At 39.4% G+C, this 13,388-nt stretch overlaps 1 protein-coding gene across 6 annotated transcripts in view; it reads left to right on the forward strand.

Moving 5' to 3' along the window:
* The window catches only part of Acaca (acetyl-CoA carboxylase alpha), a 260,615-nt gene that overhangs the window by 135,042 nt on the left and 112,185 nt on the right, over window positions 1-13,388 (forward strand). For 5 of the 6 annotated variants that reach the window (XM_055620094.1, XM_055620096.1, XM_055620095.1 and 2 more), the window contains 4 exons: window positions 5,676-5,789; window positions 6,925-7,038; window positions 7,970-8,059; window positions 9,575-9,693. In XM_055620094.1, the coding sequence (XP_055476069.1) occupies window positions 5,676-5,789; window positions 6,925-7,038; window positions 7,970-8,059; window positions 9,575-9,693 (437 nt within the window). Of the gene's footprint in view, window positions 1-5,675; window positions 5,790-6,924; window positions 7,039-7,969; window positions 8,060-9,574; window positions 9,698-13,388 lie in introns of those variants that run through there. The other variant, XM_055620098.1, reaches the window with a different exon arrangement.

Raw genomic sequence — 13,388 nt, forward strand, 5'->3', positions numbered from 1 at the left:
GTAAGGTTGGTTGATGTTAACGCAGAATGTCTTTGTGTATGTGTGGCTATCTCAGAAGGAAAGCTGCTATCTTTTGTAATGATGGTAAATGGAGCTTGGGCTGCGGATTAGCAATTGCTGGATCTTAAGCAGTGGGGGACAGGAAGGCACTGTTCTGCACAGAGTGTGTACAGGAACTTAGCTCCCTGCTTCTGTTCTCAACATGACAGCAGCTCTCAAATGCAGCCTGCTCTAACATGTGTACTGCTCCTTTTCAACTCTTGTTTTTGTTGGCAACGCAAGCACTGGTTCTCATGTCAGAAATTTAATAAAATGTGAGAAATATAGGATTGTCCCTCCCCCTCCAAAAAATTGAATGTATTCAGCATCTTTCTTTGATTTACATGAAAATCTGTGTTCTTGTTGAAGTGAATTTCTTCTTTTGTTCCCATACCTAAGTAATACAAGAATAGGTAGAAAATGGGAGGAGGAATAAAAGTGGCCGCTGTAAGTTGGACTGAGGTGCTTTTGACTCTGGTAGGAGTTTGCAGAACTGAGAGTTTTCATGATGATTTCAAGTTCTCCATTCCTGGTCTTCCTGGCTGAGCGAGTTGCAGTGTGTGAAAACAATAGGTCTGCTCTTAGAGGCCTCTCTCCGTGCTCCTGAGAAGCCTGCTGCTGCATATTTGTTTTCCTAGGGACTGAAGTACAGTCACTCTCTGAGTCCCTTTCCCAGCCCTTTGTGGGATGAACATTCTTGGTACTCTTAATTCCACCCTTTCATTATGGAGGGGAAAACCCCATATAAATTTGGACTGCCATTTTTCATATAATCCCCCAGAATGAAAGGAGATGGTCTTCTTCATGTCTCTGGTTGACAACAGCATTACGACTCAGTCAGCCATCTGTCTTGCTGGTGGACTCGATTGGATATAACATTTTTTTAGGTGGCCAGTTTTAGAAACATGTCGTTATAGAGAGAGTTCATTACCTTTGTACCCTGGAATGGCTGCCAGGTGAGGAAACCAAGGCTTTGAGAAGAGCGGAAATATTGGCACAAAGTGCTTTCCCATGAAACAGCTTTCTGCAAAGAGTTGTATAATCTATAGCAACTTGCTGTTTATTTTCCCTCAGAAATCCTACTTTCTTATTCAAATTTTAATGCAAGGATTGTTAATTCTCACTTGAAGGAAGTCAAGACTTTCTTGCAGAAAGGGGTAATAATTAGAAGAATCTGCCGTTGTGGACCAAAATGGGGCTGAAATTCGCCTTTATAGGAAGCTAATTATGGCAAATTTTTCATCTTATTATGATTACCTTTTTAAGAACTTAACAGTTTTCTGCACTAAAAATAGACCAAAGCCCAGAATCCTTGGAGCAGCAGAAGAGTAATGATCGTCCAGGACTGTCGCTGGGTTTCTTAAATTCTAATTTGTAAGATATAGGGGCTCGGCTCGCTCCTTTTGCGGAGTGATTGTAAGTAACGCTTGCCTTAAGAATCTCATTATTGGAACACGGAGCCATATTTCCTCTGAGAATTCTGGAGTAGCTTTGAGCCGGGGCTGTTCATTTCTCAAGTAATCACGCTGGTGTGATGGAGAGAGAAAATGGCAGCTGTTCGGAGCTCAGGCCTTCAATTTTCTTCAGAGTCCAGTCACTCAAGTGTGTAATTACACGGGGGTGCTGCAGAGGCGTTGGGCCCTGTCAGAGAACTGGTTTGAGGCTTTGGTTGCTGCTTTTGCCAGTCAGGACAGGCAGAAGCCAATGGGACCCTGACTTGCTGCTGTTTTTACCCCCACCTTGTCATCCTGATTATTTCTTACCTGCCTGGGTAGTACCCCAACTTTCTTCCTAGCAGGATGAACTCTGGAGAAACGGGCTTTCAGAGCACCTGGTTTGGATGACCAGCATGGAGGAGGTAGAGGTACACAGGCAGCTGGATTTACCTGTTTCTTTATTTTAGTACCTTCACTTCTCTTTTCCTCTTAAAAAAAAAAAAAAAGAAAAAGAAAAGGAGTGAGACTCAGTAAGCACAATAGTATCTATGTCTTGCATATCACCACCTTATTATCAAATATTAATTATCTTCACCTTATTTTAAAGATTTTGAAATCAAGGAATTAATTGATATGATTGAGTCAGGGCCAGCTAGCAGTGACTTATAGATAAAGGAAAGGGCTCAGATGGTGCCCCTTTTCAATCCAGTAGTTCTGAATGCCAGGCACAGTTTCCTTTTTGACAGCAGCCAGCCGCTCCCCTCCCCCATATCTGCGTTAATGATAGTAGCCTGTAAGAGGCATTTTAGCTGTTAGGATTTTTCTTTCTGCAGGTCTTACTGTCTTTTACAGATGTCACTGGGACAAGGTAGCATTTCAATTCCCCAAGCTTGTGTTCTCTTCTGGCCACCTTTCTTTGCTTACCTTGGTCTCCTTGATTGATGGTTATGTGCCCAGCATTCCAATCAATGCTTTCTAGAAGTAGGAATGTTGATGTGTACTTTGCTGAGCTAGATGATGACTTCTGGGCCTTTGAACCTAAAGGAGGGAATCAAGAAAATCAAGTTTCTCCAATGGAGAGGTACTGTGGTCCTCTGCAGTTGTTAGCATATGTTGCATAGTGGTAACTTGCCCCAAGACTGCTAAGCAAATTTCTATTGAGTAGCCTTCGCCACGGCTTTGCTTTTACCCACATGAACATGTGTTCATGAGTCATGCTATATGTGATTTGATTCAGGCAGAGCATAGGAAATGCAGCCCAGTTTCTTTCATTCGTTCTTTTGTCATGGCTGCATGTCCAGTGTGTAAGGAAAAACAAAAATCTTTCTCAGAACTCTCGTTCAATAAATATTCAGTTTTATTTCTATTGCTCTGATAAAATGTATGAACAAAAAGCAACTTAAGGTAAAAAGAGTTTATTTTAGCTTTCAAGTTCAGGTTAAACTCCATTGTTGTGGAGAAGTCAAGGCAGGAACTTAAAATAGCTCGTCACATCATATCCACAGTCAAGATCAGAGAAAAACAAATGCATGCATGCTCCCTTGCTTGCCTGCACTCAGCTTGATTTCACCACCTTGGCACAGTTCAGGACAACCTGCTTAGGAAATGCTCTGCGTTAATGGGCCTGGCCTTCCCACATTAACTAACTTAAGACAATCCCCAACAGATATGCCTATAGGCTGGCCCTGTGTGGACAGCTCCTCACCGAGACACTTTTCCCAGGTGACTCTAGGTTTTGTCAAGTTGACACTGTAAGCTAACAATCACACTGAATAAAGATGCTATTAGCAATTGATTGATAAACTTACAGCATCTTTGTCAGGAAAAAGCCTTACTTGGGTGAATGATAAGTAGTAAATGTCTAATCCACGGCCTTTCTCTTTCTGTTTTGAATTGCCTTTCTTGGAGCACCTAAAGTCTAACATGCTACGATCATATTGGACTCTATTGGGCTTTTCTATCAAGTAGTTGTGTAACATTGGCCATGGATTGCTACTTTAAGCATATTTATTGTATTTCTGCAAATGCAAAATATTTCTTAGCAAGAAATAATTCTTGTATTTTCTTGACCATGGATGATCAATAGTTTTCACTTTGCTCTGCAGATTTCTGCAAATGACTAATAGTAAGCTGATTGGTTATTTAAATTACCTTTTTTTTTTTTCCTGTTGGTTTTAGGGTTTCTTTGTGTGTTGTTTAATTATTTTGGAAACACATTTGCTGATGTGATTGCCCACTAGTGGCATTATTACAAAAAGTAACAGGATGGAGTCATAATCTTGGGCTGCCAGTTTCCCAAAGAAATCTTAGAGGGATATGTCCACGACCATTAGCATACTGCTTCTTGCTGGCATTTAGCATGAGTGGTTCTGAAGAACACTGTTTCTTTCAGGATCTCAATGCTATGTCTGGATCAAGGCCAAAATAATGTTAAAAATTTACTGTACACATAAATTTATTATGGCTAATCTTTTTCCAAGTCTTAATAATGATAGTTGAAAAAAAATAATATTTGAGGGGTTGGAGATGCTCAGTGGTTAAGAGTACCTGCTGCTCTTGTACAGGACCTAGGTTAAATTCTCAGCACCCACTTGCCAATTCACAACTGTCTGTAACTAGAAATATTTGAATGGAAACTTCTAAGTTAAGAAGAATAATACAAATAGAGTTCCATCCAAACTGTATTTAATTTTGGCCTCTGAGGAAGTCTGGTTTTTATACTGTGTCATGGAGAGCGCAGGAAGATTGTCAGCCTGTAGTTGTGAATGAATAATTACTTTTAGGTTGGTTTTTTGTTTTTTTTTTTTTTGCTAAATCTCTACATTCTCTTTCTCTGCCTGTTTTGATTAACAAGTTCTGCTTTTCCCTACCCTCTTTCTTATTCCCATTCTAATGAAAAGAAACATGACTTTATATTTTTACTTTATTTTGTTAAGTTAGAACATAGTCTGTAGTTAAACAAGAGGATAACTTCATTTTTCCTCAAGATAAGCCTCAGTTGCTTTCAAAGGGCTCATTCGCTATCAAAAAATTCTGCAGGTTGGAGAAGTGACAGGCCTTATTTCATTACATTGGCTTTTATGGCTGTTGAACCTTAGTCTAGTCATTTGGAAAGTTTTTGAATTGTTACTTTATCCAGAACGCGTATGTTTTGGGATGGTTTAGTGAGCTGTTCTGATGATTGAAGTACCCCCCCCCCATAGGAATGTGTTTACACATTATAAGACGTTAGGAAAGGAAGGGTTGAGATAGGGACACTTTGGTCTCTTTACCCACTCTTACTATCTGGTTTTTGCTTCTATCTTTTTATGGTCTGGTCTCTACTAGTTCCACTTGTCCACAAAAAATGAGGTGGAGTTGCAGTTTCCCTTCTTTGCTTGTGCAAAGGGTGGGACTGTGGGTTTAACAGAATCCTGGACTTATTTTTACTTCAATGTCAGCTTTTATTTTATTCACTCTGATGGATAAAAGCAATACTTTTACTTCTTTAAACATCGGTTTTATGACTGAACAATTGAAGTCAACCACTGAGTGTGAATCTAGTGTTAGAAATTGTTTTCTCATGTAATCTCGAGATGGCTTCTTCCTGGCATGATGGTGTTGAATAGGCCAAAAGTGTTTGCCTTGTAACTTGGAAAGTATTAGGGATTTTGGAAAAGGTGTTTTGGGAATGCATGTTTATCCCAAAGGTCAAAAGTCATGGGGTTTTTTTTTGGTTTTTTTTGTTTGTTTGTTTGTTTTGGTTTTGGTTTTTAAAATGATATTTAGATTTAATTTTATTCTATATTTGTGAATGTATGAGCATTTTTGCCTGCCTGAATGCATGATATTCTCCGAGTCCAGAAGCGGTGTCAGATCCATAGGAACTGGAGTTAAAGATGGTTGTGAGTCACTACGTGGGTGCTGGAAATCAAGCCAAGGTCCTCTGCAAGAGCTCAAGTTCACTTAACTGTTCAGCCATGCGCCAGTCCCATGCTTTTTTATACTTCTGTGCTAAAGGCCTGTCCAAGGAATTCTCAAGTATTCCTGAGATGAGAAAAGGTTAAGTGCGGTACAGAAATCTTTCCAGAAATAGCTGATGGTCAAGGAGACTGGAGAACAGCAAACAGTGCTTGAGATGCAGTCCCGCGGGAGAGGTGCTTTTCCTAGTTCAGGTTCTCTGTGATATGTTCATGTGTTTCTTTCCACATTAACACTTAGGATCAGTTGTGCGGCCGGGACCCTACACTTACTGATGAGCTGCTGAATATCCTCACAGAGCTAACTCAGCTCAGCAAGACCACCAATGCTAAAGTGGCGCTGCGGGCTCGTCAGGTAAGAACCAGTTGTTGAGTGATATTTTTCATGTTTTTGGGCAGTTTAGACACAGTGCACTTTCATAGAGATTTGTTTTCATGTGATAAAGCATTTTTAAAGACAAAGGACATGGTTAATGTTAGACTTCTCACATTATAAAATACTGGTATTGTTGCCTATCTTCTCTGCTAGCCCTCACTGTCGTCATAAAGCAGGGTCAGGTGGAGGAAAGGAAACTGAGGGAAGGAAATGAATTCATTTTTTTCCTTCCCAAAGGGAGCTTAGAAACAGATGAAAGTTATAAGTATATAGAAAACAATCAAGGTGGAAGGCAGAAAGATAATGACGCGAGTCTTAGGCACTAGCAATTGGAACAGCCCCAGACAAGTCCAGTTAGCCTCACCCTGTAGTCCTCATTTCCATTCCAAAAGGTTTCTGCAGGGAAGCTGAGAGTTGGCACCCCCTTTGTGTTCTCATTGCATGGGCATTGACAGGGACACAGCATTTGAAGCTGCTCAGTGACCTTCTGCTTTCTCTACAATTGTATCCATGTCACTGAACTCCTCAAAGTTATTGAACCTCTCAGTGACCTGCTGAGGATATTCAGGTCCCACTGACTGCCTGTTTGTTTGTGACACTGCTTTTACGTTCTGCCCTTGCATGCATCAGTGTTAGCTCCTGATGCCTTCTCTTTGGTGCTGAGTACCTGGGGCTGTCAAAGCAGCTTTTCCTCCCTTTTTACTGCAAAGTTGCAAGAGGCTAGCTATACTGCATCCACCTTCCCCACAGCTGCTCCCTGCCAGACCCGATTCCCAATTAACAACTAGTCATGCAGTCCCCAGAACTAGCAGCTTTGCAAAGGTAAATCACATGCCCTGATGGAACTTGATTGAAGCTGCTTGTTCTCCCTCCCCCTGCCCTATGGGAAATTGTTCACAGCGCAAATCATGGTGAGAAGCAACTGAGGTTCAGTATTTGGTAGCATTGACTTTATGCTACAGGACCGAGAAGTTGCTTTACTTGGTCTCTGTTTTATCTTTGATGCCTGCACTTACAGATTTATATTTATTGCTTTTGTATCAGGCGGCCTAATAGGAGCCTAGAATAATCACTCCCTCAGGAACTTATGCCTCTTATTTTGCCTTCACTCTAGGTTCTTATTGCTTCCCATTTGCCATCCTATGAGCTTCGCCATAACCAAGTAGAGTCTATCTTCCTATCTGCCATTGATATGTATGGACACCAGTTTTGCATTGAGAACCTGCAGGTATTTATAGCAGCCTCTTCTACCGCTTCACACTCCTGTCCCACTCATTACCATAAGCATTGCTCAGCTAAAGATTTAATCAATTAATTTTGACCTCTATGTAATAAAATTTCATTCCTTGAATTTTAAAAATGATTTATATTTATGTTTTTTTTAAATGTTGCAGGATCATAGCTTAGCCTTAAAAATCAAATGGAACTTCTTTGATAAAAGTGTCCTATTGTAATCTTTATCCTTTGAAAGCATTCTACACCAGAATTAATTAGCTGCATTATTTGATTTCTGATGCTTGAATCAGATGCATACCTAGATGGTTGTTCCTCTTCTGGAGACAAAGCTATTTAAATATCATTTATTTTTAATTTTATTTAAATGCTTAGTATTATACTTTATAAAAGAGCCAATTTTATAAAAATTATTGGGTAATTTTCCTACAAATGAAGGACTTTGAACTATTTTTTAAATAACATCATTTTCTCAGGGGTGCCTTTGTGTTTTCATACTGGAATACCAGAGTAGTGTTGTTATGACTGGCCAAAGGAATCTTCATACTTTCTGTAGGATCTTCTCCTAGGGAAGCTAAAAGTAGAAAGAGGTATTATTTTATTATGTAGTTCATGGTTGAAATCTAGGGTTTCCATTAGCTCGCAAGCTAATGGGCTTTCTGATAGTGACATGTTAGGCAGTATTTAGGAAGTACAAATTGAGGTCTAAAGTGATAACACTCATAAGCACTTATACTGTCATATTATTGATACATTTTAATAAACAACTTTAAGGATTTTATGTGCCTTAACCCATATAATACTCAATGCAACCCTGTGAGACAAGGTATTATGTTCTCCACAATAGCTGAGGAAGGAGAACTGGGACCATACTGTTCTTGTATAGCATTCACCAGCAGAATTCTTAATATCCTTTCGCTTTCCAGAAACTCATCCTATCGGAAACATCTATTTTCGATGTCCTCCCAAACTTTTTTTACCATAGCAACCAGGTGGTGAGGATGGCGGCTCTGGAGGTGAGTGTTCTGGTCCTGTTACACAACCTTCTCCATGTTTTTTCCTAGAGTTTTCTGTCTCTTCAGATGTCATGCTAGTTCTTTTCTGTCAGGCTTTTCTTCTGGAACACTAAACGCTTATAGTCAGGTGCGTTAGCTGCCGTTTTGTCTGCATTAATCGCCATCTTCTAGGTCAAATAACAGGGAAATAGGTGGCAGAGTTTTCAATAGTCTTCTTTCTAGGTATTTGAATTTTTCCATTTCCTAATGACTTAAGACTCACAGGAGCATATGTGAAAAGTGTATGGTTGATCCACATATATTACCTCACTGTTTTGTGATTTGAGCCAAATTTTAGTTATGTAGAGTTTAATAAACTATGGCTTAGGTGTTTACATTTCCATCTAATCCTACAGCTGCTTTATAAAGCTAAACAACAAAACAAAAACAAAACAAATTGAGACTGTGAATTTAGGTAAGTTGCCCTGAAAACACAGATTATAAGCAGAGGGATTTGCATTTGGTCAGTCTGACTTCGAAGACTTTTCTGTTTGCACGACAGCACACCACCTCATTAAACACAAAAATTGCAGGCTCTGAATGCTTTCTTAACATTGCCAAGTAGATATTTTTTTGGAAATGGGAAAGAGATGTGTTTTCAGTGATTTCATGTAATAGACATCACATAGTCTGTTGTTAGCTTTCTTGGATTATTTTTTATTTGTATTCTGTGGGTAAAATGTAAAGTATTCTACTCAGTAAATATCAAATATTTGAAATATCTTGGTGTTTTTCCAGTCTTTCCTGGCATTTCATGAGATGCCTCCTTATGTGCTTCACATGCTGACAGAACCTCATGTAGCATTTTATGTGCATGGCAAATTGAAAGTGAAGTGTGGGAGGATGGACTGCTGGGTTTTGCAGAGATACAGTCTGTTGCTGTTTCTTTAACTACTGAATCAAGTTAGTGGGTTTGAGGTATCATATGTCACATTATGTCTCACTGCTTTTGCATGTACTTGAGGATGGAAATCCTTAAAAACTGATTTGGGGCAGTAACACTGGTGGTGGGGTACAAGATAGATTAAAAAGTTCAACTTGATGGTGATTTTCTGTTTTCCCTCTTTATTCCCAAAAGTAGCCTGGAATCAGCACCTCTATTTTTCTCACTGCTTAATTTATCTTCTGTTGAAATCATCATGCTAATAAATTAGTAGTTATGGTTTGGTGTGGTCACGTTTGCCAAATGCTGAAACCTCCAGTGTTTAGGTTAGTGTGAAAGGTTTACCATGCGCCTAGGTACCCAGCAGGAGCAGCCTCATTTTCATTTTGTCTTGCTGTATTTACAGTCGTGGGTAAAACCCCAGCTTTAACAATTAAAACATGGTATTATGTTCAGGGCCTTGAGCCCGCTCACAGCAAACTGCCATCTCTATAATAGATGTGTCTTTCCAAGACTTTCTCGGTCCAGCATTCTCTTTCTTTCTTTCTTTTTTTTTTTTAAAGTGTATTTACTGTGGATTACTTTTTACCCAGGTGTATGTTCGAAGGGCTTATATTGCCTATGAACTTAACAGTGTCCAACATCGCCAGCTTAAGGACAACACCTGTGTGGTGGAGTTCCAGTTCATGCTGCCCACATCTCATCCAAACAGGTAAGTTCGAGCTGGTGCATGTGCCTGAGCTAGCCAGCGCCCTAGTAAGACACAGTTAAGGGGGATACTGTATGGCAATTCCTTGATACTTGTAGCAAGATATGTAGATGAACAGACAGATTTGAATGAACCGTGAAGGAAGAGCTTCTTGATGTCTGTGTCTTGATCTGGGGAGATAAAGTATGGTTCTGGTTAAGCCAGACAGTTATGGTTATCCTGTGCATTCTTGCTTGTATATGTAATTAAAGAACATCCTCCCTCTTTCTATCCCTTTTTTCTCTTCTCCCTCCTTCTTATTCCTTCTTTTCTTTCTCCCATGAGCATTTGACTTGCCAGATCCTCCCTACCACTCTAAATTAAGGCAGCGGTTGAGACAGGAATGCTGTGCAAGTTCTGCTTTGGCCTGCGCTGACTGCAAGTTTGTCTACCTGAGCAGTCTCCGCCTTCCAGAACACCAAAACCTGAATTTAACTGTTGTAATTTATTCAGCCTTTTTTTCAAAGTCACACTTGAGAGAGCCAGACTTCTTTAAGTAAGATTAATTACTTAATTGGCCATCTAGTTCTATTATTCTTCTTTAGCCAAGTCCTTTAAAATGTGCATATGTATGTAAATTTGTTTTTGCTTTGGGCTTAAAATGAAAATAATTTCTATGCTTATTAAAAAATTCTGTGGCAGTGAGATTCCAAGAATTCCAAGCCACACATATGTTCATCCCTCCTATATTTTTTATTCTTTTTAGTAATACCACAGGAAATATAAATACCACAGCCAATCGTACCCTGCTCCTCTCCATTTCTTCTTTATTGCCTTTGGTCCTTCGCTTGGTATTACAAACCACTATGTCTTTGGGGATCCTTAGTTATAGATACCAAAAATGGTTTTGTTCTGAATTGCCACTTCACCCAAAGCAATAGAGCCTTTCTGGAGACAAAGAAGTCTGTACTGAGACTTTTGGCCACTGGATGCCACTGTTGATCCAGCAAGGTCGGCAGATGAACAGAGGCATCTTCAGGAAAAGTGCGTCTCTTCTTTGTCTCAGATGATCCTTTCACTTCTCCACCTCAAAAATGTCTTGTGGCTGGCAGAGAAAAGCATATATCCTTGATTTAGCAAGCATCTCTCAGTACATTTTTGCCTCCATGGATTTCAGAATCTCATTTTCTAGAAACGAATGGTTGTCCTTCATCGAGCAGCGAAGTACTTGTGGCACATACGGGCTCCGCACTAGGTCTTCTTTCTTTTTCTGCATTCCTTGAATAATTATAGAGAATACACGCTATACTTAATGCTCTGTAGTTCTCAAGACAGCCTCCCTTTCTTCCTGCTTTCTCCTGCTTCTTTCCTGCGGGCAGTGATTTATTGTCAGCCTGCAGGGCTCATCCTGACTTCTTTCCACACTGCTCCCCTGGCCTTTCTGATTTGCGCTCAAAATTCTATCTTACTATTTTTTTTTCTTTTTTACCTCTCTCTCTCTCTCTCTCTCTCTCTCTCTCTCCTCTCTCTCTCTGTGTGTGTGTGTGTGTGTGTGTGTGTGCGTGTGCGTGTGCGTATGTAAAGACAACTTGCAGGAGTTAGTTCTCTCCTTCTACCATGTAGATCTGAGGCTTGAACTCATGTCAGGTCATCCTGCTTGCTGGCAAATGCCTTTACCCTGAGTCTTCCCACTGGCCCTGTCTTTCAAAATTGGAGATTATGTATCCAGTGTGGAGAAAAAAAGTTAAATTGAAATAGAAAGAAATGCTTAACTGTTTTGTTTAGAGACCTTATTCTCCCTTCTACATGAAGGAAAGTAAATCTTGTTTAATCCTGATATGGTTTCAAAATGTTCTTGTGTTTCCCATCGTTCATAATGTATATATCCCTATGGATAAAGGCCAGGATTGAAAAGAAATGTAATCTATAGATCCTGATATTTTCTTTGATCATGTGTGCAATTGTAGAGCTGCTGGAATATCATCATTATTAGTAGAAGCAGTATTTATATAGATGTACAGATGAAGATAGTGCAAAATAATGATAAATAATCTTTGTGGAAACTATAAAAATTGCCTGGGAGATAGCTTAGATAGTAAACCTCATCGCACATAAAGCTGAGGACACAAGTTTAGATCTGTAGCACTCTTCTTAAAGCCAGGTACAAGGAATATGTTTGTAACCTCATGCTGGGAAGGGAGAGATAGGCACACACACACACACATGTACACACACACACAGGTCTATAAAATGTGTACATTTTTTAAGGCTCTAAAGCCTTTTTTTTAGTTTAAGATCAGGTGATTACATTTGATCACAGAATGATATATTCAGTTTCAGAGAATAACTTATTCAGAAAGTTACAAATTTGATTTAACATTTGATATGATTTTATATTTGCTTAAAAATATATTCAGAATTATAACTGTCTGATACCAATTGGTGTATTATAATTCAATTTTGATTTTTACCATTATCTGGTTTGATCAAATACTATCAGATAAGTGTTCAACCCTCCATGGAACGGCTGCAGGCCACCCACTTTTGACCAATGGACTATAAAGGTCATGGTCTCTGCAGTCTCCTCAGTTTAATAATAAGCATCACAATTTTATTTTCAATTCTACCAAAATTTTGTATGTTGAAACAGGCCCACTATGTAGCTCTGGCTGCCCCCCCCCCCCCCCCCCCAATTCACAGTCCCCCTGCCTCAGTCTCCCGAATGCTAGGGTTGTAATTCTGGCCATTGTGCTTTACTTCAGTTTTATTATAAAGAAACTAGGCCAGGACCAGGCAAGGAAAACATGGAGGAAGTGTGAGAGGGCTTGAAATGCAGCTTTCTTTGTTCTTTCTCTGTGGAATCAAGGCACACCACCTTCTCAGCACATCAGTGTGTTCACCAGCCAGGAAATTCCAACGAGCTTGGGTTTGGTTTTTATCAGGGTTTCATTTCATAGGCACGATTGAGCAAATCATAGGCCACATGAATGTACTCAATCTCTCCTCCCAGAGGTCAGGTTAGCACAAAGCCTAACCCTCTAGCCACATAGTTGATGTTTCTAGTGACTAGCTTCTATCTCGAGTCTTGTCACCTCTTAGCATAAGCTCAGATGCGATGCATGAATAACAAAATACACTCCCACTGCTTGGGAAACTCCAAGGATTTGGACTCTTTCTCCTGGCAGCTGAACAATGGCTGAAACATACAATAAGCCTGTTCACCTTTTTTAAAGCTTAGCTAATTTTTCTAACTCCAATATTTTTCTTTTGTTCTGTTCTAAGGATTATCAGAATTATTTAAGGAGTACTTTGAAGATACACATATTGGTATTCTGCCTTCCAAACCCTGATTCATAATGGATTAGAGTCCTGTTAGTGACTGTAAAGTTCCTCTGATATTCAGCACTGTGTAGTAGAATATAGTGCAAACCACATATGTAATTTTAAATTTCCTATAAGCCACATTTGAAAGTACAAAAAATTATTTTAATAACACGTCACTTAAACCAACATATGGAAAATATCTCTTCAGTATATAATGAAATTATTAACGTATATTTTCTTATTTATATTTAGCCATTGAAATTCAGTTAATTTTACCTGTATAGCATTTCTCAATACAGACTAGCTTCATGTCTACTACTTCCTAACCATACACAGCTAGTTGCTACCATTCTGTTCAGCTCAAATTTAGACGAAAAGTTAATTAGAACAATAAT

This window comes from Psammomys obesus, unplaced genomic scaffold (assembly GCF_907164565.1).
Source record: "Psammomys obesus unplaced genomic scaffold, mPsaObe1.curated_primary_1811, whole genome shotgun sequence".
Classification (NCBI taxonomy): domain Eukaryota; kingdom Metazoa; phylum Chordata; class Mammalia; order Rodentia; family Muridae; genus Psammomys; species Psammomys obesus.